This window comes from Amphibalanus amphitrite, unplaced genomic scaffold (genome assembly GCF_019059575.1).
Source record: "Amphibalanus amphitrite isolate SeventyFive unplaced genomic scaffold, NRLGWU_Aamphi_draft 000286F_arrow, whole genome shotgun sequence".
In the NCBI taxonomy this organism is placed as follows: Eukaryota; Metazoa; Arthropoda; class Thecostraca; order Balanomorpha; family Balanidae; genus Amphibalanus; species Amphibalanus amphitrite.
In genome coordinates this window covers 565,247-592,146 of record NW_024881781.1, presented here as the reverse complement: position 1 = coordinate 592,146, position 26,900 = coordinate 565,247, and the positions used below count along the sequence as shown (strand labels likewise).

Sequence of the window (26,900 nt, the reverse complement as noted above, 5' to 3'; positions counted from 1 at the left end):
AACACACCAGCACCTGCCGTGTCTCGGCCAACGAGGCGTGACCGACCCTCATGACCGGACTCCACTGGCGGTGGTGAGTGGACGGCGGTGAGTGGACGGTGGCCAGCTATAAAGACCCTCCGTCGCCACCGTGGGGCAGGGGGAGGTCACGGGTCGCTGAAGGGGGAAGGTCACGGATCGCTGGAGGGGCGGGCCGTCTGGGGTCGGGGTACGGCGTCCGTCGTCGGCGGCGTCGGCCGTGACCGGCGCCGACGGAGCGCGACCCGATGGTCAGATAGGGGCCGCCCCATGGTGTCCAGTGGCGCTCTGTCGCTCAGAGGGAGAGAACGGGAGGTCTGCGGACCGTCACGACGCCGCCGAACGGTGCCACAGGGACACTGAGTCCGTCACGCCATCCACGAACGACGCCAGAGTCGGTGTTAAGGTGACGTAGATACTACTTGGAAGTTGGGAAGGAATATTTTTCAGTCAGAAGTTGCAGAACATTACTACGAAGTTCCGCTGAACAAGTTATTATTGATGGGTAGCTGCGGAAATCCCCACTGTCACTGCAGGTAGCAGTAGCTATGGCGTTCCCATATACCACGCATTCTTTCCCGGAGCCGCGCTGTCCTCCCACCTACCGACCTCGCTAAATCGACGGAAGGGAAGACGAACCATTCCTGCGGAGCTGTCACAGTATAGCGGACTTCCCAGGGTCACGATCTACATATGGCGGTTACCACACGCCAACCGTGCCATACGACCCGATACCGAACGCAAAACTCGCGTGTCGTCCATTCCGAGCGAGCGTACTCCGAATGACGATCAGCGCACGCAAGCCGATCCCCGCTGCAAGTGTTCCAGCGGTGCGCGACTGGAAGCGCGAGTCCTTGGAGGGAGTCGCTCCTCGAAGGTCCCCTGGATGTCGCCTCTGTGGCCCGGCGCCCGGACGGCCGATTCATTCTGGGCTCAGACAGCTGCACGTGTAATGTTCCTCATGATCCTTTTGGCCTTCGTGGGCGCGACAGGTCACCCAACCGCATGACGCTCAAGTGCTGGGCTGAGCCTCTGGCTAGGCAGGCGCTCAGGACAAGACAGCTTAGTGGAATGGGCTTATCTTTTGTTACGTCATTTTTTAGACTTTAAATCTAATCTTTAAAAATAATTTGTTCTTCTTTTGCCAACAACCAATTTCTGAGCATCTTTTTGCGTATCTTCTGATTCAGGGAGATTCAGCGCTGAATCTCCCTAAATAACTTGGAACGAACTCATTTCGACATCAAACTGATAACAAATAACTGTCTCGTACCAGTTCCGACGGCTATCTTTGCACATTTCAATGCATCCAGCTTCTCGCCTCCACCTATCTATAAAATAATCACCACTCCTAAGTCCTGGCTCGCTGTTAGCCACTGTGACTCCGCTCGGCGGCACGGGCCGACTCGTCTCGCCGTCGTCGAGGTGCGCTCGCGAACCGGACGAACCGGTCAGAGGGCTGGCCGGAGCGCGAGTCGAACTCGACACCGGCGGCACTGGCGAGGTACCGGGCCGGAGCTGGGGACCGGTTTGGGCTCGCGGTGACCCGTTTGGAGCCGCTCTGGGTCGCTACACGACACTGCTAAGCCGCCGAGCTGAGTCTGAGTGGATGCGACGTGGAGAGGGATGAGCGTAGGTAAGGTGGTGTAGGCTAGAATAAGGTGAGCTAAGTGGTACCTAAGTTACAAGGAGAGAGCCGGAGAGAGATGTAGAGGAAGAGAACGTGGAGAAAAGGGGAGAGAGAGAGAGAGAGAGAGAGAGAGAGAGAGAGAGAGAGAGAGAGAGAGAGAGAGAGAGAGAGAGAGAGAGAGAGAGAGAGAGAGAGAGGGCGGAGATGGGATGGGATAGGTGAGTAAGCCTTACCACCATGATAGCTTCATGCCGGGAAACACTGAGCCAGGATGACGAGGTTAACCGTGTAAGGATATCTGAGCTGAGATGGAGCCAGCTTCTCACAGTTAGTTGAGCTTGGTGACGTCGATGAGCTAATGGGTGCTTAGCAGATTTGAGTGGAGATAAGACAGCGACAAGGTCACATCATGGAAGCCACCTATGGATGTCTGGATGAATTCAAGGCCAGATGAGAATCGCATATCTAAATTATCTATAATGTGGGCTGTGGCAAACTATAAATCAACGAGTCGAAGACTGCACACTTTTTTCAAATCGAGTGAATAATTTGCCACTGTTTGCATGAGAACCCTCATGCAGGAACCTATCACCGAGTGTGAGAAAATTTGGCGACAGTTTCCAGCAATCTAGATATTTGATGAGCTCGTGACAATCACTTGAGGTCCATGAGAATAACGGACCTCACGATGGGCAGATGATGAAGATTTCGTGCGACACAAACTCTGCGTGACGCGGCCCGCGCGTGGGAGCGGCCGGGGTGCGTCAGTGTCCCGCGTGTCCAGGTGCCCACAGAAGGAGCACGTCACCGCCCCTTCACGCACGTCTCGGGTACGTCCAGCACGGCCCCTGGTGATCATCACCGCGCGCACACGCACTCCGCTCTGTCGCAACCCTCATCGTGGTGCGTCTATTGCGTGACTCCGACCACACCGCTGGTGTTTCACTGATTGTGCGCGCCAGCCCTCCCGCCCTCGCGCAGCTGCAGTCGCTCTGCTGCCGCCCCGTGCGAGCGAACCCGGCTGTTGTCTGTGTCTCCAGCGAGCCTCGCCAACCCCGTGACTGGCAACGGCGCGACCGGCGCACCCTCGACCTCCATTGAGGCCGATCGCACCGGCCCCCGGCGGCTTTCAACCGGCATTGTGCCGCCCGGCCGGTGGTCGCCCCGGGCCGGGCCTGACCTAGTCCCGCCCGCGCCGCCGCAGAGCGAGCGAGCCGGTCGGTACTGCGACTTACTACCGCCGCCGCCACCGCCGGCACCGGCACCGGCACGAGTCGTGACCCACGACCGGTCTGTCAAAACTCACAAACCCACGGACCGTGAGCCGTGAGCCGTGTCACGTCTTCCCGACCGCGCCCGTGGCGGCCTTGCCACTCGGCGGCGCGGCGCGAGGCGATAGACGGCTCAGCGATCAGACGGCTGTATGGTGTTGTTCTCTCCTGCGTGACCGCGTCGGCAAGCACGGCCTTCACACCAAGGTCTGAATCCAACAACGGATTGGCAGGGCTGCTTGACTGCCAGGCACGTGTCTATCGAAACGTGAACGGACTCGTGTCCCGATAGAAACACAGGCGAAAACAAACACGAGAAACAAGACTCGGAGAACGCCACGGCAAAAGGCGAGCGTTGAGGCCTCACTGGGGGCACGGGACGCCCGGAAGGGGTGGGGTGGGGCGCCGTGACTGGCACGAGCAGCGCGATGGTCAGTTCGCGGTGTATCGGGGGCCCGCCTAGATATGGGAGCCGATGGCGGCATTGTTCGTGGCCGTGCAGGCAGCGTATAGACATGACACGCCGGTGTAACAATGAGGGAACTGCCAAGGCTGCCCCTTTCCCTTCGTGTGGCTTATTGTGCATGCAGTATTGGCGTCGTGATAGATACTTTGGTTCAGTGAGCACTGAGCAGGTTTGAATAATGCAAGCGAAAGTCATATTTTGGGGCAGACTGGTCAATGGCCGCTGTAAGAACTTCATTGACACTCTTGTAAATCTACACTTAAAACATATTAGCCAAAATGCAGCAGCCGGCATATTTTCATAGTGTGTAAGAAAACGAAAAGTCTGCAGAATTTCTTCAATAACCGTCCGTAATTCCCAACAGCGAATGGCAGATATTCGGCAGAGGACAGTCAAGTTTCGGTCTACCATCTTGCCGGTATGACTTGCAGTCGGCCTCTTGTCCCAGATTTTTTGGCGCCGGACTTTTTTGTACGATCATCCTTTATGGGTCGGGGACGATGTGTATTTATGCGCTGACTGCGCAACGCACCGGTGTTGCGCATTAGTATGCAGTTGCCAATGCATCGCTCAGGCAGAGCTATTCCATTTCATTGGCCAACTTACCGGGCTACCAGTAAATAGCACGCTTTTATGCATGCTTTCAACAGGCTGCAGTTTCATTTTGATTCTAGGTCCGGATTTATAAAGTAATCAAAGCAAGTAAAGCAGGTAAGTTGCGCGTTCGAGTTGTGTGCCTATCCGAAAACAATGATAAAGGTATTCAGCAGTGTAGTGGAACAATACGAGACAGCTTACAAGGCGAATATACAGAACATACAGCGAAAGAACAAATGACAATAGTCTACAAGTTACAAGAGGACTCCTGTTTACAGCTTCAAATAACTGTAAGCATCTCAGCACCAAAACTGGTATGACCGCACGGCGAGTGCAAAGGGACGTTTGAAATAAAAGCGAGAAGGAGTTACCCCAAGACGAAATTGACTGAGCATACAAACAATAACAGGAAGCCGTCCATTACAGGCGAGCGGGCGTTCTTTTACGCACAATCGATTAGCGCCGCCCCCGGAGCCGCACATGGCCTTTCAACCCCGTTTGACATGCGGCGCGTGCGTGTCGTCTTATTTCCGGTACGGAGACCACCTGTCCTTGTCCGACAAAAAGCAGCCGAGGCTAATTTCTCGGTCTGCTGGCCGAAACCAAAGGGTGCGCGAGGGTTAGTGAAGGTGCGCCGACCACCTGGGGTGGCGGGAAGGGGTCGAAATGTGTGAATAATGAGCGGGACACCAGCTGCAAGGCTTTGTCCAGGTGCTTCCAGAAAGTAGGGATACTTGGAAACATTCGGTACGAGAAGGTTGAGCCTGAATCATTTTGATAACATGAAGAAATAATGCGTATATCAACCAAGAAAATATACACTTAAGCTTGAAACAGTCTGCTGGTAAGTTCCGAAAGAAGCTACGTATTTCAAGATCATGTCTTAATAGTTCGACTGAACATCTCAAGACCTGTGTACGACAGTCGATAAATCCAATTAGCCTATTCCATTGGTAACCAGCTGGGCAGTTTGGAAGACGTTCCGCTTTGCATATTCATGCGCTTTGCTCTGTCATAACGGGCAAAGATGGATGGGACGGCCCCCGATCAAATCTCAATCATCACAACGGATTACAATGTCCGTGCAGGAGACACGTTCTTATAAGACCATCACCGACATCAGGCTGCACACTGCACAGTGCACACACACCACCAACAAATGGCATATACACGGTGGAGCTGGCAAGTGGACCAGCCACCACCACAGTGCGCTCGTAAAGCACCCACACATGGGAGAGACGCGGTACCTCCGTGGCCGATCGTCTGTCTCCCAGTCCTCACCTTCACTGCAGCCTTCTTGGTCGCCCTCTCCACAATGGCTCGCATGGCCTCCTGAGTCAGCCCCATGACGGCTGCGGCTCCTGGCCGGAACACACACGTGCACACCTCCTCACTCGCTCTCAGTCGCGGGACTGCCGCCGGCCGCCGTCCGACTTGCGCTCGGCGCCGCGCCGGCCGCGGTCAGCCGGCCGGCGCCGACAGCGCCGCCTCGCGGGGTCAGCGCGAAACTACCCTGCGGCGGGTCGCCGCGGGGCCGAGGCTGGGTCTCCGGACCGGCGCCCGCCCTCCAAGGCGTGAGAAACACGTCCGGTCAGAGCCGGGTCGGCACGGTCCAGCGCCAAACGAGCGTGCTGCGGTCACCGGCGACGTACCAGCGCGCCAGACACGGGCCGTTTCGGCGGAGATTTTACAGACCTGTCCTTGGCGTGGCCGTGGCCACAAAAACACCAACTCGGCCGTCCAGAGGTGACCGGGCGAGGACACGAGAAAAGGTCCACACCCGTGGCCACGCCCTGGGTCTGCCGGACAGCCCGCCGAGACGGCGGCGGTCCGCGGCACCGGAACAAGGTCAGGGGCGACGGCGCAGAGGCCGGCCCGAGGGTGACCGTGCCCCTCTGAGAAATTCCGAACAGGGCCAGGGTCTGACCGACATATTTGTTCAGTCACTTATGACTGATTAATATTTTATGGGGTTCACTGAAAGGACAAGACAAAGTGACCACCCAAAGACTCAATCAACAGAACAAAGGGAGCATTTAAACGGTTCAAATATCATCATCGACTCGACTGGTCTCCATATACCTTCGCTCAGAATGGCATTGTCCTTCTAGCAGCTGGTGAGCCAGGCTTGAGAGGTAATAGACCGTTGGCTAACACGTGTGCATGCCTGAATGAAGGGGCTCGTTTTTTTCTGCATTCACTCGCGTGGCGTGAGCCGGAGTTTCCTCCTTACCGTCTATGCCATCGGACACTTATTCGAAAACGAACATCAGGTACAGGACGAGGACAATGGATTAAATGCCCGACCTTCGAAGCAATGCTGGTCGCACTGTACTACGTTGCCGCACGGCTGACCGATAAATGCTTTCCAGGTGCCAGGGCCCCTGAAAGACCATTTAAAAACCTAGCGACATTGCCCAAATTATCACGCATGCCAGGACTGTCGAACACTTGTTGTCCCTCATTGCATGAGCCACAGGCCCAATGCAACGGATTTCTACGGACGAATGCATCAACTGCATGCAACGTAGGTATGACATGATCTGATCAGCTTCACAAAGAAAAAAAAACTATCATCAGCCGATTAACGGAATGCAATAAGATCTACTACCCTTACATCCATATCCCCTTCGAAAGTCACGACCATCGAATGCTGAACACTTAGATTTTACGTTAGCAGCCCAAAACAGCCCAGCAAAAGAAACACTCCTAACAATCCAGCGTACTTGAGGCCTAAATGTCATTAATATGACCAGACTATTTATAGCTCCGACAAAGCCCTCCCTGGCCGCCTCGTTACACCGACAGTTTTCCTTCCCGGTCCGTCCCCGGGCACGATATACGGGTCTGTTTTGGTGGGTGGCACGCGGCGGTGGGCGTAGCCAGACCTCCAGGGGTCCGGGTGGGCGTGGTTGGACCTCCCAAAGCAGTGGAGGGCGTGGGGAGACCTCCCGCTGCGCCAGTGGGTGTGTTCAGCATTCCTTGTGCAGTGGAAAGACTGAATGGTATGACCTGAGCTCTTTTGAATGGTGATGTAGTCTATAATAAAGCAACAGCTCATAACTTTTTAACACAATCACCTCAAAACAAACACAACCAATCGCTCGTAGCTACCACAGCCGATCGTATCCATATTGGTCAATCACTGAATCGAAGAATATTGATCCCCTTTTAATAGCGATTCCCTTTAATTTCGAGGAAAATGCGTGCCATCAAGGCCCCACTAGGTCCCACTTCACACTGATTCACACCCATCCAAAACCCAAGTTCACCCTTCCCTCCAATCACAGTGAGCCATTCACCCACGCACTTACCTCACTTACAAGCAATTACACACGGAAAAGCTGTCACGGTGGCCTTCTGCCCTGCTGCATTATAGGGAAGCTACAGGTGCGGAAAAATTATAACAACGATTACGATGGTATAGCGGAGCCGGTGTACCGCATGGACAGTATGTGGATGTGACAAGTGAGCCTACCGCCTGCGCACCGGTTTTCCGTGGTACCGATGGAACGCTTTGGATCATGAGCCATCGCAGTGGATAATTGTGGTTGCGCCACGTAAAAGGGATACACCCAGACGGCGCGGCGTTCTACGCTGACCCCAGCGACCCCAGTTGTGTACTCATTGCGTATGTACGCCTTATGGAGAAGCGAGTAGGGGAAACGGGGTTTACTGACGCCCGGCCGTCTGTCGGCATGTTAGCTTGTTGGTTTGTTGGTTTGTTCGTTTGTTGGTCTGTAGGTCTGTCGGTCGGTTGGTCTGTCGGTCTGTCGCGTCGGTCTGTCGGTCTGTCAATCTGTCAGTCTCTCAGTATGTCCGTCTCTCCCGTCCGTCTGTTCGTGCGTCTGTCCGTCTGTCTGTCTGTCCGTCTGCCTCCGCGTGCATGCGCACGCGCGCACATACCTTATACCTTCCCTTCCATTCACCTTTATTTTCATTTGGAAAGTGGGCGTGAGGGAATTTAGATAGTGAAGTGGCATCACCGGCCTGCGATCAGCTTGCGTTACTGAAGGCTTATTGAGTAACACTGCTGTGCCATGCGTGCTGAGATGTTTTGGTTGAGAACAAAAACAATAGGCGACTTCTGGGAGCGGAAGTCGCGTAGCTCACCGCCAGCTGCAAACTAGGAACTATAGACACTTTTTTTTTTTACAAACAAACGCAGTGCGATGGCTCAGGAAAAAATATATAAGCGACTAATGGGATGAAACAAATCCAATTAGCACCTGCGAACCAACCCTAGCCTTCTAGTTAAAACCAAGAACAGTTGGCGGAAAGCGCGCATAGCACATACTCCTCCCCACTCCCTATCCCATACTGTCAACTGACCCAGCAAATCTCACCGCAACATCAGACTCAGCATTCATGAGATGATCCGAGCATCACCAGTCGAAGGCCGGAAACCCTTTGTCTGACGAGCAAGACGACCCTGAGCGCTGAAGGATGACCAGCGCCGTACCACGCCATCCCAGGACGTAAACACGACCACCGCAGACCACTGTGCGGCGCGGGAGGACCTCCGGTCGCCGGCGGGCACGGCAGGGTCTCACGGTATCAGGACCGCCCATCCTGCCCCGCCCGAACATACGCAGCCCGCGGGCAGGGCCCATCCTGCCCCGCCCGGACATACACAGCCCGAGGGCAGGGCTGTGACGACTGACGAGAGGGACTGAGTGTGAGAATCCCGAGACCGAGCGACGAGCCACGCCCAGCCGCCATGGAGGCGCGGGAAAGCTCGGAGGGTAGGTGTAGTTAGTATTGTATGCTATATGTTATGCATGTGTATGATAGAACTGGCACAGGCCGTGGCCCACAGCTGTGGCTGTCGGCCGGCGCCGGCAACTAGAGCTGACCGGCTCGAGTTCAGGGCCGCTGGCCGGGGAGCACGGCGCCGGCGAGCCGGGGGCCAGTCGGCCGGAGTGGGAGGCGTGTGGCGGCTCGGTCCCCGCGGAGCTTGGGAATAGACATTTCTGCGCATTTGTTTACTACAAGCTATTTCGGCTTTGACCTTTAAGACGCGTGACCATGTCAGTGACGGGTGATAACGCGGAGAGGAGCGGCCCGGACAATGGACCAGGGACAGTGTCTGTGCCAGTGACCAGCAGCGCAGGGCTACCGAACCAACCGTTTGACACTCGATTGGTGCCTGAATATGACGGCACGACTGACGTGGTGGAGTGGTGGGAGCGTGCGAGGCTCCTCTGTGAACTGCGTGGTGTCTCGCTCATGTCTGTGGTACCGCTGCGGCTGGCAGGCGGGGCATTCACCGTATGGTCACAGATGCCGGCAGCCAGCCGCGGCTCGCTGGTGGAAGTGCAAGAGACGCTGTATGCGGCGTTCGCCATGGACAGCTTCGCTGCGTATGACGCCTTCTGCTGCCGACGCCTGCGGACCGGCGAATCACCGGATGTGTTCCTCTCTGATCTACGGCGGCTAGCGGTGCTTTTCGGGGGTGTGCCAGACAAGGCGCTTATCTGCGCATTTGTCTCTGGACTACCCGACAGCACCAGACAAGCTATCCGCGCTGGATCCAGGGCTGAGGGCCTCAGCCTGGAGGATGTACCAGCGCTGAACGTGTGGTGGCCCACTTCGCTCAGTTCGGGCTAGAGTGCAAGCCGCCGGAGCGAGCGGCTGCCGGTGCACGCCTGCTTGGTTTGCACGTGCGGGCGGTGGGTGGAGTGCTGCGCTGGGCGCGTGACAACGTCGTAGGGCCACCACCTGTCACGCTGACGCGGCGGAGCGTCTTCGCCTGGTGTGGTCGCCTGGTGGCACACCTGCCCGTGTGCGGCTGGCTTCGGCCCGCCGCCGCCTGGTTGAAGCGGCGGGCTAACGCGGTGACGAACAGTTGGGACCAGCCAACAGACGATGCCACCCTGCGTCAGCAGATTGACTATGTGGCCAGTAGGCTGGCCCGCGACGACCCGGCTCACGGACGGTGGCATGTTGAAGGCGATCACGCGGTGGTGTGGACGGATGCCAGCTCGATAGCAGCCGGAGTGGTGCTGGAGACGCCGACTGGAGACCCAATCGAGGACGGCTGCTGGCTCCGCCGTGACGAGACAGCGCACATCAACATGGCGGAGCTGGACGCCGCCGTGCGGGGCATCAATCTCGCCATCGCCTGGGAAATGCGTCGACTGGACCTCAGGACTGACTCTGCTACCGTGCACAGATGGATAAGCGACGCTCTGAGCGGGCGCTCCCGTCTGAAGACCAAGGCCCACGGTGAGATGATCATCAGGCGGCGCATCGACATGGTGAAGCAGCTGGTGGACGAGTTCGGCATCGACCTGTCAGTGACCCTGGTGCCGACGGCCCACAACAGAGCGGACTGCCTGACGCGGGTGCCGGTCGAGTGGGTACGCGGAGACGACCCGAGTGTAGGCGATCCCGCAGTCGCCGCTGCGGTGGTCGGGCCAGTGACTGATGCGGGAGAAGATGACGCTCACGGGGCTGATGCGGGTGTTGTGGAGGACACTGTCGGCACGCGCGAGTCGTCGGCCATCAGCGAGGTTCATGCCAAAGCTGGACACCCCGGTATTCGGCGAACTCTGTACTTTGCCCGTCGTGACATATCGCCGAGTATCACGCGGAGCCAGGTGCAAAAGGTGGTGTCAGACTGTGACGTGTGTCGGTCAGTGGACCCGGCACCCGTCAAGTGGCGTGGCGGGGAACTGGGGGTGAAGGAAACCTGGACCAGACTCGCCATAGACATTACGCACTACCGAAACCGGTCGTACTTGTCAATCATTGACTGCGGTCCGTCGCGGTTTTGTGTGTGGCGCCCACTGCGCCGAACGGACTCAGCCAGTGTGACGGAGCAGCTGGAGGAGATATTTTGTGAGCGCGGTGCCCCAGTCGAACTTCTGGCAGACAATGACACCGCGTTCCGCAGCAGAGAGTTCTCTGTGTTCGCGGCAGGATGGGGCGTACAGCTCCGATTCAGGGCCGTTCACCGACCGAGTGGAAACTCTATCGTGGAGCGAAACCACCGTTCGGTGAAGGTCATCGCTGCTCGTAAACAGTGCTCCGTGTCTGAGGCCGTTCATTTATACAATGTGACGCCTCGCGATGGTGTATCGGCGTCATCATCACCTGCGAGCGCAGTGTATGTGTACCCCGTGCGTGACCGAGTGCGCCCACCTGGTGACCGAGTGCGCCCACCTGGTGGAACCGGTGAGGAGGACCGAGACGATCTATCACGCGAGCCCGCGTCGTACCGAGTTGGGGACGCCGTGTGGGTCAGGAAGCCCGGGTCACGGTGCACGGAACAGTCTGGACGCGGTACTGTCACCGCCACGGTATCACCACAGGTGGTGGAAGTCGACGGGGTACCGTGGCATGTCAGGGACCTCCGGTCATGTGGTGATGTTTTGCGTACCTGTCCTGATGTGTCTGAGGCAACTTCGCCTGGCTCGTCGCCCGATGACGTGGTGGAATATGTCAATTTGCCACTGTCAGCCGATGGGGGAGAGGGTTCATCACCTGATGTGGGGGTAGAGGAAGAGACGGTGAGTGAGAGTGAGGTCCGACGCAGTGACCGCTCGCGGCGGCCACCTGATCGCCTTCAGTATGAAGAACTGGGTACGCCCCATACAGATATTAGCGTTAGTGATCCTTGAGGATCAGGAGGGGCTGTAGTTAGTATTGTATGCTATATGTTATGCATGTGTATGATAGAACTGGCACAGGCCGTGGCCCACAGCTGTGGCTGTCGGCCGGCGCCGGCAACTAGAGCTGACCGGCTCGAGTTCAGGGCCGCTGGCCGGGGAGCACGGCGCCGGCGAGCCGGGGGCCAGTCGGCCGGAGTGGGAGGCGTGTGGCGGCTCGGTCCCCGCGGAGCTTGGGAATAGACATTTCTGCGCATTTGTTTACTACAGTAGGCCAGCCAGACAGTGTTTACTTAGACCATCCGAACGGGAAAGGTATGTGGGACACAGATCTACGGCGAGCGCCGCTTCGAGCCACACGTGATAAATGAGGATTTACATTCATCTACTCATCATGTCAGAATAAATTACCACGGTGTCACAGATTCAATAGCCCCGCCTGCATTGGGGCGGTAAAAATAACTGTTGGAATCCGATCATGCAGGGCGTACCGGAGCGAGGAGTATCCCGTCTGCATGGCTCCAGCGGGCGCGGGGTAAGATTTCACCTCACCTAATGACCTCTCGTACACTTCCGCCCCGGGCTAGCCTGGCACCATGGGCCTGATTGAATTACCCATTGTGTAGGCAGGCGGCGCCTTTGGTGTGTGCGTGCGCCGCTTCACGCGTACTGAGCTCACAATTGGGCCGGTCCAATCCGTCGGCAGCGTACCCTGAGGCGTAAATTAGCATCCAATTTAAAGCATTCGTGAAGCTAAGCACGCATGCCATTTTATGAGATTTTATCCACTCGAGCTATACGAGATGAATTGTAATCCTTAACTTGAGTTTGGCAAGGAAATTACTCAAGTCAATATGTATTAGTTATGACGGTTCAAAATGAATGAAGCACACAAACACATTACCAGTAGGTACCTGTTACTCATACTGTTATTATTGAAATGTTAACCTATTACCGACAAGACGCCTGAGCTATGCCAGCAGGGACATGCTAAATCCATAGCTGAAATCACACGAACAATGAAATCGACAGTAGGAAGTGCCCACAGGACAGATAGGCAGGAGTCAGCGTTGTGTCCAGCGCACCGGGAGGCCCCGATCAGACACCAGGACAGCAGCACCGCCTCCGTCTTTGGCGGCACTTTCTCCGGCGGGGCTCGTCCGGGTGTCCTGGGTCGTCACAGCGGCCCACGCGACAGTCGTGCGTCGCTGTCCGGTGGAGGAGAGGAGGCTCTCTTTCTCTCTCTCTCTCTCTCTCTCTCTCTCTAGTGATAATAGAGACGTGACTCGACCAGAGAAATTGGACGAGACCCGGCGGGAAGGTATAATGATTGCGGCGAACGCTGAGTTGAAAAGGAAACGGAATGTAATGCATAGTTAAAAGACGCGAAATACCATAGAAGAGGCTGTACAGCATGGTGGATTGTGGTTCATCAAACATCAACCAGTCCCCGGAAAATGAGGTTAACAATAAGTCGGTTTCAATTAATTCCTCACTTCCCTATTTTGACAGCCCAATGCTTACCCCACAAATTCAGAAGCAGGCACCCAGTGCCCAGCAGTGCACTCTGCGGCGGTAGTCGGACGGCAGCCCACACACAATGGCCATTGTCTGTACGCAGTGTCGGTGTCGGTTCGGTTCGGTTCGGTTCAGTTCGGTTCGGATCGTGCCCCGGTAGTCCCATGAGCCCAGCTCGGCGCTTAGGAATGCGACCGACTCGCAGGCTGCAGCCACAGTGGTGACGAGATATACGGAAATATGGCCACGCCTGGGCGTGGCTGAGCATGGATAACCTGTGTAGTGTTTTTGCTGCAAAGCAATTCATCCATACTTACGTCACATGCATGAAAGGCTAACGAATAGAACTATAATAATAAAAATCGTGTGAATCAAGTACACAGAGTGGTTGAACATGAACGGAAAAAGGTTGCAGCGTACATGATAAAGAATCGCACAATTTATTTATTTCGAAAGGCATGTCCCTTTCCAACATGACTGAAATCTAGCGAAATGGTTAGTTTGCAGCAACGCCAACAGGAATATCACGTCTACACTTCCTCACTCAGCTGAGAATAAATGTGGTCGTGATGCTGCATCCGTCATTTTCCCAGACCATTGCAGCTCCAGACAAAGCTGTGAAATCGTAGCTCAGGTTAGCCGGCATATGAAATGTCACGGCGAAAGTGTTGTCAAACAGCCATGGCCCGCATAGGGGCACGTTTGCATTTCACACGAGTGGGGCTTTCGGGTGATTCGACTTGTCATTTCAATACGGATTGCATAACTGCATTCTGTCGTTGGAAAACGGTTTCAGCTTCATGATAAACGTGTTCATGAACAGGAAGTAAGTTGGTGCTCAACAAATTAACGCCATAAATATCACGTTTAGCATGACTGGACAACACAATTGAGCAATATGAAAATTATCCTTTTTACCAGCTGGACCCCATCACCATTGGATGCAGTGCAAAAGTGTTCCAAGCCTTTCTAAAAAGACGTCCCAGTATGTAAGCAGTGACATTAATAATACATTTTACCTGCGAGCTGTTTTTTACCCCAAACAATATACCATCACCTTATTATTGCATGCCAACTACTGCCATCACCAGTCAAAACGTTCCAAACGGTAATTATGACATGCAGGTACGCAAAATTAGGACGATAGGCGTGCAATTGACGCTATATTTCACGAGCTCAAGTCATAGTTGCAGAGGAGACTGGTACCAGTTGAAAAACGCTTCCGTCCAGCTAAATATTTCAACACGACCTTGAGCATAGCTACGCAGCTAAAACTCCCATCCGACAGATCATTTATCGATAAGGCATAACGGTCTGCGATGAGGTATGTGATTGGAACTGAATCGATTAATTATCCCACAGCGGTATTTACAGCATGCATCACCGCAGTCTGGCGCTGTCAATCACGCAGTGAGGCACTCGGGGGTCTCCTGAACGCGCGACGCCTATAGCGTCTTGGGTACTGAGGAGATAAGACTGCAATGTCCAGCTGAGCACAAGAACCTAGCACCAGGTTTCTGGAGGAGACTGCATGTTCGCATAGGCAGCTAGCACCAGTGAAAGAGACGACCGTCAGTGAGTCATTCGTCTTTCCATGGTGTGTTGCAAGGCTGCAAACTGGTTCAAACTGGTTGAAGCTTCTAACTGGAGCGGATCTTAGCCGCATGTGAGGAGGGTTAATCCGGAACATTTGTACTGGTGTCGTGCAGGTTACCAGTTGCGCCATGTGTTTTTAAATTGGAAGGTCGTCTTCAATTCACTGAAACATCAAGGCCAAAAGGCCATACTCAGCCAGTATTAACCTAGTATTTAGATACGATATAGGTTTCATTTTACAACACACTTCAGAACGTAAACGCATCAATATATCAACACCGCAAAATCCCGTCAGAGACATAAAGCATGGCGACTGATCAGCAATATTCGCGATCAAGATATGAGTACATACTGCCAGCGTTCCACCAAAAAAATCACTGATTACAATATGCCAAGGCCGGATCAGTAACGCCTCGGTATCAGCAATCGTGGCCAATATGCAATGTGCATGCCAAGGTATCGAGCCAAGCAATGTCGATAAGCTTGGCCTCGCCAGAAATGTTTGTGTGACATCAACATATCATGTCTGAACCCATTGCGCGAATATATTTATGCAACGCAAAGGCGGTCGTGATCTATCCAATGACCTTGTGATTAACTGAGTAGCCTATCTACACTGAAAGAAAAAATGACACCAAATGGGGGGTAGGGTGACTCTGCCAAAAAGTCCGCCCCACGGGGGTGTCAAACAAACTCTCTTTTGGGGCATCTTAACACCGTAATATGGTATCCGTGAACGCCGTTTATTGGCGTACTTGGACTCTTGATTTCGGAGTTTGGATGCCCCAAAAGAGAGTTTTTTGACACCCTTGTGGGGCGGACTTTTTGGCATGTCACCATAAATAGAGTCACGACTCCCCTTAGGACTCTTTCTTTTGGGGTAATGATGCCCCAAAAGAGGGTATTTTGACACTCCTATGGGGCGGACTTTTTGGCATATCACCTTAAATGGAGTCATAGCTCTCTTGAATTACCCCCTACCGAGGTGCAAATGACACTTTTCTGGAGTGTTATCTTCCTAAAGGTGTCAAATATCCCTACGCGCGACGCGCTTCAGCAGAATCGTCTTATTTGGTGTTTCACCATTCTTTAGCGAAACAGCAAACCACGGTACCGCCATTCACTGTTGTACCCGTGACATGTTAGATGTCTTCCATTTCCATCATATCCTGAGAAATTCCAAGGTATTGTTCTCGGAAGATCTCTAGATATGACTTCAATGTCCACATCCGGTCTGCAAACTTTGATTTGACTCCAAGATTGGAGTCTAATCAGTATAACCACGCACATGCAAGTATTAAGCTTTATTATATGCAACATGAATCTTTTCACCGAGTTTTAGCCGTCAAAGCATTACCACACAATCATCTTACATCATACAGAAGTTGTGATGGGCCAGTCCTAAATCTCAAACTGCCAAACTGATGAAAATGATGAAAGAAAGACAAGGAACGTCAAACCTACAGACAAAACGCGGAAAGTTCGACGCAAAAAAAGACTGTCACAATCAGCGACATCTATGAGAAAAAGTAAAACTTTCAGTAACAGCACGATAGCAGCGCCACCTATATAACATCCGTTTAAAGGAGTCGTAGAGGAGTCTGAAACCTTAAATAGGGAGTATACTTTTTCTGTTAGAGTTTAACGTTCCCGTAATGAAACGTCACACTTTTGTTAGAGAGACATATCTTCAGCGAGGTATTTAGTCGTAGTTCTTTAAAAGAAAGCCGTACATCAATGGAAATTTTCAAAAGGGAGTGGTAGATCATGAGGGATCATTCAACAGGGAGTCGTACACCTTCAAAAGCGAGTCATACCTATATGTAAACTATATATATGGTGTCGTACATATCTTAAAAGAAAATCGTACCTAACCCAAAAGGGATTCGCACATTTCCAAAAAGGAGTTGTACCTCTCGAAAAGGGAGTTGCACATTTTTAGGGCGAGTCGCACATGTTAAAAAGGGAGTCACTCATTTTCAAACGAGAGTCACACAGTTTCAAAAGGGAATCACTTATTCTCCAAAGGTAGTCACCTACGTTCAAAAGAGAGTCATCCTTCTTTGATGAGGAGTCATATATTTTGGCAAGAGAGTAAAGCACCTTTTATGGGAGTCAAATGTGTAAAAGGAGTCTCGACTCCATGTTAAGTGAGTGCAATAACGTAGAGTCAAGACACCTCATTTTAACTTGACTCTCATAAAGGGGTGTCTTACTCCCTTGCTAAGATGCACGACTCCCTTTTAAAGATAGCCAACTCCCCAACAAAGGCGTCAACTATTGCCGTTTTGGTGTCGGACACCCTCGCAGAGCTCACTGATCCGATTTAAGGGTGTCATGACCCTCTCAGGAGGACACCATTTTTTGGGTTCGTCGGAAACCGACGCCAAACGATGGGGTCAATGACCATACATTTTGGAGTCGGACACCAAAATCTAAGCACTCAGACTCTAAAACATGGAGTCGTCGTAGAGGTGGGGTGTCAAAATTTTTATCAGTATATGGTTTCAACACAACATAAGGCAGCGGAGTGTAACATGTAAAGCGAGACAATCTGACGAATGCCACGTCGCAATGTGCGCCGATATATGGCCGTCGCATGGCCGATTAAGGTTACAAATAGTCGGTGACAGTGTTCATACACGACGAAGTTTAGGTAGTTGCCCGACGGCCCGTCATCCATGACATTCGAGTATCACAGACAAGAAGATAAACTATTTTTAATTGTGTTCCCACCAGTTCGAACGTAATTTTGTGACTAATCCAAACTTATGACACAAGATAGGTAAATTGCGTCACATCATTAGCCCCAGGGAATCCGTCTTGATGCTTTCTTTCATAAACATAGGTGATTGTTTAAATATCAGAAATAGATGGAGCGTTGATTGGGTAATTTCTGTCAGTGAGAGAGCACGACGGTCCAATACATGCGTTACCCAACTACCGAATTGGCAGAATACCACCGAATAGCCAGAATAAATTCCAACGCTACACGTGATCAGTCTGGAGAAACACGCGCTGTCCGTGCCGGCTGACGGTAAAGGCCGCATCACACCGCCGCCAGCTGACGCTAAAGGCCGCGTCACACAGCTGGCTGCCTCGCACATCTACATGACAGAGTGCGTCCAAAAGCGGCCACATTCGTCACCGAAGACGGCTCTCGGGGCAGCCTTGACCAATCTGGAATGTTTTCCATCGCAAGACCACCGAATTGGAGTGCATGTGCTCGTGCTCCTTTAGCGTTGAGCGTTCAGCGGGGCATCTAAGCTCAACTACGCATAATTACCAGACTTCTGGCTTCTAAATGTATGTACACACAGGTAAGATGAGAAAACTCTTATAAAAACACAGCCTCACTTTGATAGGAGTGTACGAAACACATTCGCTTGGCTTGCTTATTGCTTTCCTCCTTGCACCATATTGTCTGTCGTTTCCATTTTGGCACTCTATAAGCCAAGCAACTCCAAGCACTCAAACAACTTCATCAGTAGCCTACGAAACCCCATAAGAACGTGTCACCTTTCGTGACCACACACCCTGCACCGTGGAGGTCAGCTGACAGGCCACACAGCCATCCAACAACATCTCAGCCGCCATCCGGTGCCGGCGCGATCTCAGACCTCCGAGTGGCCATCTGAGCTCCGAACAAAAACGGCATCCCCCGGCCAAACACTGTCCAGAGATTACCGTGTGCAGGTCACGCACATCAGACCCCGCTGCTGTGTAGTAAACAGCACTCATCTCAGCCGTCTTGCGCAGCTTCTCAGAAATACGTCACAACAGCGCCGAGAAACGTCACATCGGCTCAGGAGACGTCATGCGAGGAGATATCTGTATTATAAGTGGCTTCAGCTTCTGCTCAATCATTAATACACATTGGTGATGTTGGAACATTTCATTGATTTCAAAATTGCTAGATTATGGCGCTCGTGGCGACCTCTCCCTTGCTACGCGACACCGAAGGCCGATAGCTGACACCGGAAGTCATCACCTACCCTCCAGTTCAGTTTACAGCGAATAACAGGAAACTGTGGACCGCGCGCGTGCCATCGTTCCGACGGAGAAAGTGACGGCGACCGAGGCACAGCCGCTCCGCTCATTCCTGTCCTCCCATTCCGGTCATTTCGGGGACTGTGTGACGTCTGCAGACGTCCGTAAACTCGTGTCTAGTATTCCATGACTGGGGAATGGAGATGTGTACCAGGTGATTCCAGCTACAGGCGAAACACGGTGGAAGTGAAAGTGCCCATTGTTCGGGCTAAATTGATTGAACTGATTAGATACCCTCGACTACTGTTTGTCGTGGAAGGTGGGGCCATGCGCACCAAGGCGGCTTGATGACAGATGTGGATTGGGTGTGCTAATGTTATGATTTTTGCGAATAATATTTATTGAATGAAATACCGCGAGCTGAATTATGTCAGCAGTTGATTTTTTTTTTTACAATATACAAAGTTCCGTACCTACGGTTTGAACGCAAGCATTTCATGTACGGTGTTGATAACAAGTTCACTTAGACTCAGTGACATACTTAACGGCCTTAACGGCAGAGAAAAGTATAACAAGCCTCGCATTTGCCAGGCTGCGCATTAGTGAGGGCTGTCGATAGACCATGACCTGGATTCGGCAGGTTTATATTAATCCATTGTAAGATTTGGTCCCAGGCCATCTAACATGCAGCACGCAAACTGGCGTGACCTAGCAATATATCTGAGAAGCCAGCATAGAGACCGAAATAAGCCCCATATGAAACCGCAACTATCCTTAATTGAAGGGTTCGGCAATGGACGGCAATGTCAATGTTAGAGGAATATGCTAGACAGGAATCGTTTGAAAACATTCCGTTTCGCTGTAAACACTATCATATTCCCAGACATTCTACCTTTACTTTTCAGTGACTAGTGTCGGTCACCAAAGCAGCACTTCCAACTGCGACCTATATTATGATGTCTGCCATACCAGCTGCTGTCATTCCCAGTCGGCGCTAATGGACGTAACGGTCGGACAGGGCCGCTGTGACCCCTCACCTGTGCTCGACTCCTCCCGTCCATTACACCGTGATAGCTGCCCGACCGCTGCCGTTCCCGACGACAGCGCCACCAGGCGGACACAAATAGTTCTAACACCTACCGATAGATGACGGGCCGAGCGCCACGGTCGGGCGCCCGGCCGTCACCGCGGAGCCACGTCCGTCAAAGCCGGGGCAAAAACAGCTCGGACGTCGGGGACCGGACCGCTTACCTGAAACGAGAAGGAATGTGGTGTGAGGGACGCTCAGAAGCGATAGGTGACGCCGGGTATGCTGGCCAGCGCTCACACAAAAACGCACGGCAGCTCGAAAAGCGTAGTCATCATACAAATGAGGGGCGAGGGGGCAGCGTCAACGGCGAAAAACAAGTCACAAGAACATCCGGCCTCGGTCACCTTGAACAAGGTTAGAACAGGGCTGGTAGCAAAACAGGACGTCAGCTCTAAGCTTCAGTGTAGCTTAGAAAATGCAACATGATAGCCATCGTAACACTGAAAACCCATACGGCCATCAGGTCACGGGAGCCAGTTAATGTTTCGGCATAACCAAATGCTGTTAAGTATTCACACGAAGCCCAATACAAAGATGCATTTGGGTCATCACCAAATTTTGTACCCTGTCGTGGGAATACCAGCGTGAATATCTTGATAAGGCAACCCGAAGGAGGTAGGCTTGCCAATCGCACCTTGCACAAGTCACACAAATTGCAAAGTGCACACTGCACAGTCCTTCTACGATGCTTTATGGTAATTGCCTATAATAGCCGACTGGCGACAGCACTCGCTGGTGAAAGTCCAAGTGACCCAGAGGAGACTCAAAGTACGGACAAGACCCGTTACAATGGAAAACAACCCAGGCAAAAACTGATAACTTTATAGCCCTAACACCAGCCCACGGTGGCTGGCCTGCAATTTAAAGTTCACAATCGAATCCCTTGATCTATTAGGACTCAGAAACTAACCAATTATAGACAGAGAAGAATACAGCCCGGTGCCAACAAACTCATAACCGAGCTCAAATAATCGGTCATCGTCTAACGCTTCTGTCAACTTCAGGCCAAGGAAGGCTTCACTGTGCCCTTATGGTTAACCCTAAAGCGGTTAGCCCTATAGTGTTGCTTTGCTTATTGCTCTCCTCCATAACGTAACCACATCACGTCTTCTTAGCCGGACGTTATTAGCGTAGAGACCTTTTCTTCTCATTCCATGATGTTCAGCCTCGAGACCGACCTCGCTTATCGACTGGTCTGTGACGTGACCGTGAGATAACTCATCTATCTCACCGAGATAATGGGGGCGAGAGATGGACTGGAGCAAGATGGATGTGAGAGAGAGGGCGGTAGGGGTGACTGAGAGAGGGAGTGAGAGGAGGAGAGGGGAGCGAGCTTGGAGAGAGAGAGAGAGAGAGAGAGAGAGAGAGAGAGAGAGAGAGAGAGAGAGAGAGAGAGAGAGAGAGAGAGAGAGAGAGAGAGAGAGAGAGAGAGAGAGAGAGAGAGAGGAAATGAGGCAGAGAGCGATGACGGTGTGACCTCCAGATGATCGATAAATTCGATAACGATCACGTTTCCAGGGATCCTGGTAAGTGGGTTCTGGGCAGGTGATGGCTGCGCCAAACATCAAGGGACCGTAAAAACATGGGCTTTCACGAGTACCGCTGCGTCCGATAACAGATGAACCAGCTAATCCTTCAGATATTATCACTACTATTGCGCACCAATGAAACGCTACGAGGGTTTGCAGATGTGTGTAGACCCCCTCATACCGTCCTCCGCTCGACCCTGTTATTGTTCATTTCCAGAACGTGACGAAACGCGGCCTTCCCTGCAAAACATGCAGTCGTGAGGGGGTTTGGACAGGTTTTGCCTCAAACACGTATACGATCTGAAGAAGATATGACAACACTGCGCAGAATAACAGCTATAGGGGAGGATTGGTGAACTACGCAGCTGCGTGTCACTTTATCCACGGCTCAGCTCGGATTTCCACCGAAACAATTGGAACTTTGCAGCGCACACGTCGTTTCTAAATTATTCGCCGCATTCGTGGGTCGCTGCAACAGTGACACCTTCCTGAAAACATCTGTCGGCTCTCCCACCAACGTAGATACGGCGCAAAAGCCGAGGTTCGGTATACAATTTCTGGTCTGCTTGCCATCAAGCACCTCTACATAGTCTGTGCTGCCAACTACAACATGGGTAACTTACGGGCACATACCTATCAAGGTTATGCTAAGCCATGAACTATTTCCTGGTCCCCACTACATAAAATTTATCACGGATCAAGTTACACTAAACGCTCGAAATCTGCTGACTACAAAAGTAGGCATCATTGGGCACTATAAAAGTGACTTCACGCATAGTTGTGAAACAATAAAATCGGAACGATCAGAGACAATACCTAATGCCTTTATAGACATAACGGTTCCAATACCGTTACCGAGACTCACCGTCATCCGTGACGGTGAACTTCACTGAATTCTGAAACATTCTTATAGAAATATGTATTTCATGAAATAAGATGTGTTTACTGTTTACAGCACAACGTCAAAATTATGTTCGTCTATGACACCATGTCTCAATCCAAATCATGTTTCTAGTCATGCGCGAACAGCACTCATGTAGCATTTTCGTACTCAAATACATAGAAGAATGACAACACAGGCTAGAACTAAAAAATAAAAGCTAACTGGTTAAAGGTGGCCATGGGGCACCAATTTAATAATTATAGCGGAATTATCACCGGTCACCTTGAAGGCCTTGACCGAGGAGACATTTAGTGGCACATTTGGAGCGGTAATTAACCATTCGCCACCTGTCCCAAGACAGTCATTCAGTTCCCCGGGGCACCTGAGTTATCTCCGAGACTCGGCGAGAGTGCCTTGACCGAGTTTTCGTACTTCAGAGAACAAATTGGACTCCTTCCTCTCCGTTGAGCGCGAAACCAATCGAGACCAATGAGTGGCACACTTCACATGAAAGCCTGACAGCGAAACGATCAATTGACGACGGTTAGTCTCCATTATCAGGGCTATAAGACAGGAGGTTGCCGATTTCTATAGACATAAGATAACATTGGAACTTCTTCCTGCACGACTGATACTGAAATATGAATGCAGTCAAGTTGAAAAAAAAAACTTCAACCATTACACAGTGTTGCATTCGGCTCGTACCAAACAAATCCCGATAAATGTCTTTTGCAGCGGAGAAGCAGCGGATTTGCAGATGATTACTGTCTGTGTACGGTGGATCGGTATTTCAACTCCAGCGCTCAACCCGTTCCGAACCGGATGTATTGTCGCTGATCCTCAAAGCTCGTAGCCGCGCTTCGATAACAGCAAGTGTGCGTTCAGGCGCCGCTGCTATCTTCCTGATATCTAAGCCCGAATCAGAAAGCGGCAGGAAAACTAATCGTGTTGAAGGACGAACCACAAGTCAATGTATCATCACCTTATCTGTCGCCGTATCATCGCACAGTACCTACCAATACATCACACAATCACCTACCTTTTCATCATACAATCACCTGTCTTTCAATCACAGCTCACACACCTCACACAGACGCACCACCGAGGTTCTGCGCCGCTATCCATTCGTCCATTGACGCTCCATTGCCCTTCGAGCTCCGATTTGCATGGCCGTCACAATAGCCGGCGAGTCAGGAGCGTCGAACGCCGCATTGTGTCACAGGTAGTGCGTCGTCCCGCCCCGCGGCGCCGCTGGTCGAGGTCACCAGAGGTCACTGGGGACGTGGCGGGGATGGAGCGACAGGTAGTGCGGATGGAGAGGCCGAGGTAAAGGGAGATACCACCGCAGAGACATGGCCATCGAGGAGAGACTGCGGGATCAAACGATTCCAAACCGGGTACAGAAACACCGAACAATTTTATGAATAGATTGAGACATTGTAGACAACATTGAATGATAAATTATTCAGCCACACAAACGGAAGGAGAATAACAGCAAAAAGAATTCCCATTCCAGTGCGGAGGTCGACTTTGATATTCAGCGAAGAACAGTCGGACTGATTCGCTACCAAAGCCGCACCGACAGCAGCGGCGCCGGCAGCAGCGCGGCCGACAGACCGTTGTCTTCTGGCTGGTCTCCGAGGTCGCCGGGTGCCGCTCGCCGCTCTGCCATGCAGTAAATTTGAGTCGAAGGTCCGCTCTGAGTTCTGACCCCCGGAGCCGACCGCCAGTGACGTGCGATGAATGAATAATGGATTCTGCAGACGGCATCGGTGGGTATGCTGACATCAAGTAGATGTAAAGAGGGTGATGTCGGGAGCTGGACGACGTGGAGATATCGGCGGCATTGGGGGAACTACATGCAAGAGATGTCGAATCCTTGACAGTCGCAGCTGGGGTCGACAGTGTTTTTCACATTGTTGTGCTATATAGTGGTTAGACGACCACCGCTGAATGTCTTTTTATTGTCATGCTAATGAATGTGCCGCCAAGGTTACGCTGAAAGTCGACGCCAGTTTGAAAAAAATAGCCACCACATTCCTTTCACATTGAAAAGAACGTGTAAAACGTCATCAGAATAGCTGAAGTGCGAATGATACAAAAAATGTACAAAAAAAAATCATCATCGAGACAGAGGCATCGAACTGAGGTATTAGAGCTCACCGAGAATCGGAAGCAGTGAAAAGACCTTTGAATGGCCCAAGCTCTTGAGGCACGGAGCCCAGTTTATACCCTGCACTTTGTCCAGCACGAACCGCCACTGGAATACGGATGTGACGCAAATGCGGCGAAATACGTGCAGAACGTGTCGGCGGGCGCCGCTCGAGTCGAATGTAACCCCGCCGGTAGCTGTGAACTGCACTGTTCACCGGCAGGGCACGTGTTAGCCGGCGCCCGGCACTAAACGTGGTCATTCCGCGGGCTGGCAGTTATGAAACAGAAGCCCGCAGGCTGGGAGGGCCAGGGCGGAATGCGCAGCGGTCGGCAGCACGTCAGACAGTCGACATGACGGTAGCCGCGGGTGGGCTCACGTACGGACACACCATAGCGTGGTAGATTGAGGACGGACACTACAGGCAAGAGAAAGCCACCGGGCTGATAAAAAATGTAGAAGGGCACGCGATGGACGCATGTGCTATTGAGCAAGCGTTCTTAATATTCAGGGGAAGAAGAATTGCCACACTATAGAATGTCCCGGGTGTAGCGATAGAATACTAAGAATCGAGTCTCGTCGAGTCGAGTCTCGAGATTTTTCGATCGAGTCTCGAGATTCGTCGAGTCGAGTCTCGAGATTCGTCGATCGAGTCTCGCGGTAAGCCAAGAAACCAGAAAAACAGCGAGCAAGAGTGATCAATCACAAGAACATCAGCCATCATACTCACCAGATACATAAGATCAAACCAGCCACCCCCCTCCCCTCTTACAGATCATCCATCGCAGTTCACAACTCTGACTTCGCACTGCTCAGTGCTCAGTGCTCAGTTCAAACCGACACAGCCCTTCAAAGGTCCGGTAGTAAACAACCATCCATACCCGGTACTGCCAGAGGCGGAACGAAGACTTTCTCGTCGACCATCCGGGAGCAGAAAGATTAGGGGCGCCGCACGGACCGACTACAGACCTGCATGAGGTCATTGACCATCGACCAGAGGGCCCAAACAGGGTTTCCCAAGTCAGGTCGATGCGAGTTAGCCAGTGGGCCAGACTGGTTAGCTTTTGGTCAACACACAGGAACTTCCGTGTTTTAGATTCCTTCGCCGACCAAAAGTAAGCTTTTTAAGGCCATCCGCAAATTGCTGAGACTGGCACAACCATAACTTCAGCAGAAGTGGTCATCTTATATCGGGTTTAGTTACATTCCGTTTAGATTCATTGCGTGATACAGGATATCTTAACGGACTCAATAGGTAAACGCTAACGGATACTTCGCATTGGAAGCTAACGGATCGATACGACCACAAGTGTGCCAGGCCTCAAGCGGAAGCAGATAGCGTCTTGTTGAAAATGGAGATGAGCCGTAACACCTGTTATCACCGTGGTCATAGTTTCACGCCCGTAGACCGGAAAAACACACACTCGGTGATTACCAGAGTCGTCGAGTCCCCGTTTCCCCATACCCAGTGACGTAACGTGCGTCCCGGGGACGATGAACTTTGTCCGTCATTACACAAGACGCCTATCATTAGCTGTGATTCTCCCACTGTGGTCGATCGTATCAGTTATTGGCCAACATCCCGTCCTGGCTAGTCCTGGGTCCTACAGTCCTGGCAGCAGACCCAGCAGAAGTTGGACCGGGTGCACCAGAATTGTGCCATTTCACGTTTCGGGGAACCATCTCCGGAAACAAAAATCACCCTTGAACGATATGCATAGCATCGAGACAAAATCAGATTCTTCAGATTGAATCACGATAAGTCAGCTTACGTTAGAGCACACGTAACCTTATTCCTACTCCAAATTTCGGCACATTCATTATCCACTCCAAATCAGGAGTTATTGTCACACATCTACATAAGCACTTCTTTCTTGCTTTAAATCAAGACTAACTCTGAATTGAGGACGAACTGGTCACAGAACAGTCTCGAACGCCGCACTGTGCCGTTCGTTGGGCTGTTGGGAACGAGGGGAGAGGGGGCGGTGGGAGAGAGGGGAGGGCAGATAACACCGCAATGATACCATCCCCCTCCCTCTCCCCCTCCCCCCGGTCGATGAGTGACGTTCACGGTCCCAATCAGACATTCCAGAGACCGCCAGCGAGCCAAATATACCGAGAACGGCCCAGATTGTGCAACAAGAGGGATGAGGCACGGGCAACAATGTGGTCGAGCTACGGTCACATACATCACGCTGCATTGCTGCATGCATACCTGCGTGCGTTTTATATGATCGGCAGAGAGAAGCGGGTCCGGAGAAATGGCTTCGTGCTCAGAAAACAACGCCGAGTTTTCAGTTTGTTCGTGTTTGAAATGTTTTTTTTTTTCTGGACCATCACATTACTTGCAGTGCTAATGCGACACGCGTATCATAGTTTAACATATAAAGCTCGACTTTTTCTGGCGTTCTACTCTCGTCAGCAGTGCACTAATCTATTTCATTATCTCCCTTTGCTCCGCGGCTCAGACTTGAGTAGTTTGCTATGGAGAGTTCTAGAGCTTCCATAAACAACAATGTTATATAAGTGAAGGTCTACATTTGTTAG

The 26,900-nt window shown here is 52.1% G+C and overlaps 1 protein-coding gene across 2 annotated transcripts in view; it reads right to left on the bottom strand.

The window, feature by feature from the left end:
- Positions 1-26,900, bottom strand: part of LOC122387407 (rhophilin-2-like) — a 74,722-nt gene that overhangs the window by 25,708 nt on the left and 22,114 nt on the right. The window contains exon 1 of one of the 2 annotated variants that reach the window (XM_043377574.1): positions 5,264-5,412. The exons of the other annotated variant lie outside the window; for it this stretch is intronic. Within the exon in view, the coding sequence (XP_043233509.1) occupies positions 5,264-5,329 (66 nt within the window). The 5' untranslated portion in view covers positions 5,330-5,412. Of the gene's footprint in view, positions 1-5,263; positions 5,413-26,900 lie in introns of those variants that run through there. 2 annotated transcript variants of the gene reach the window in all.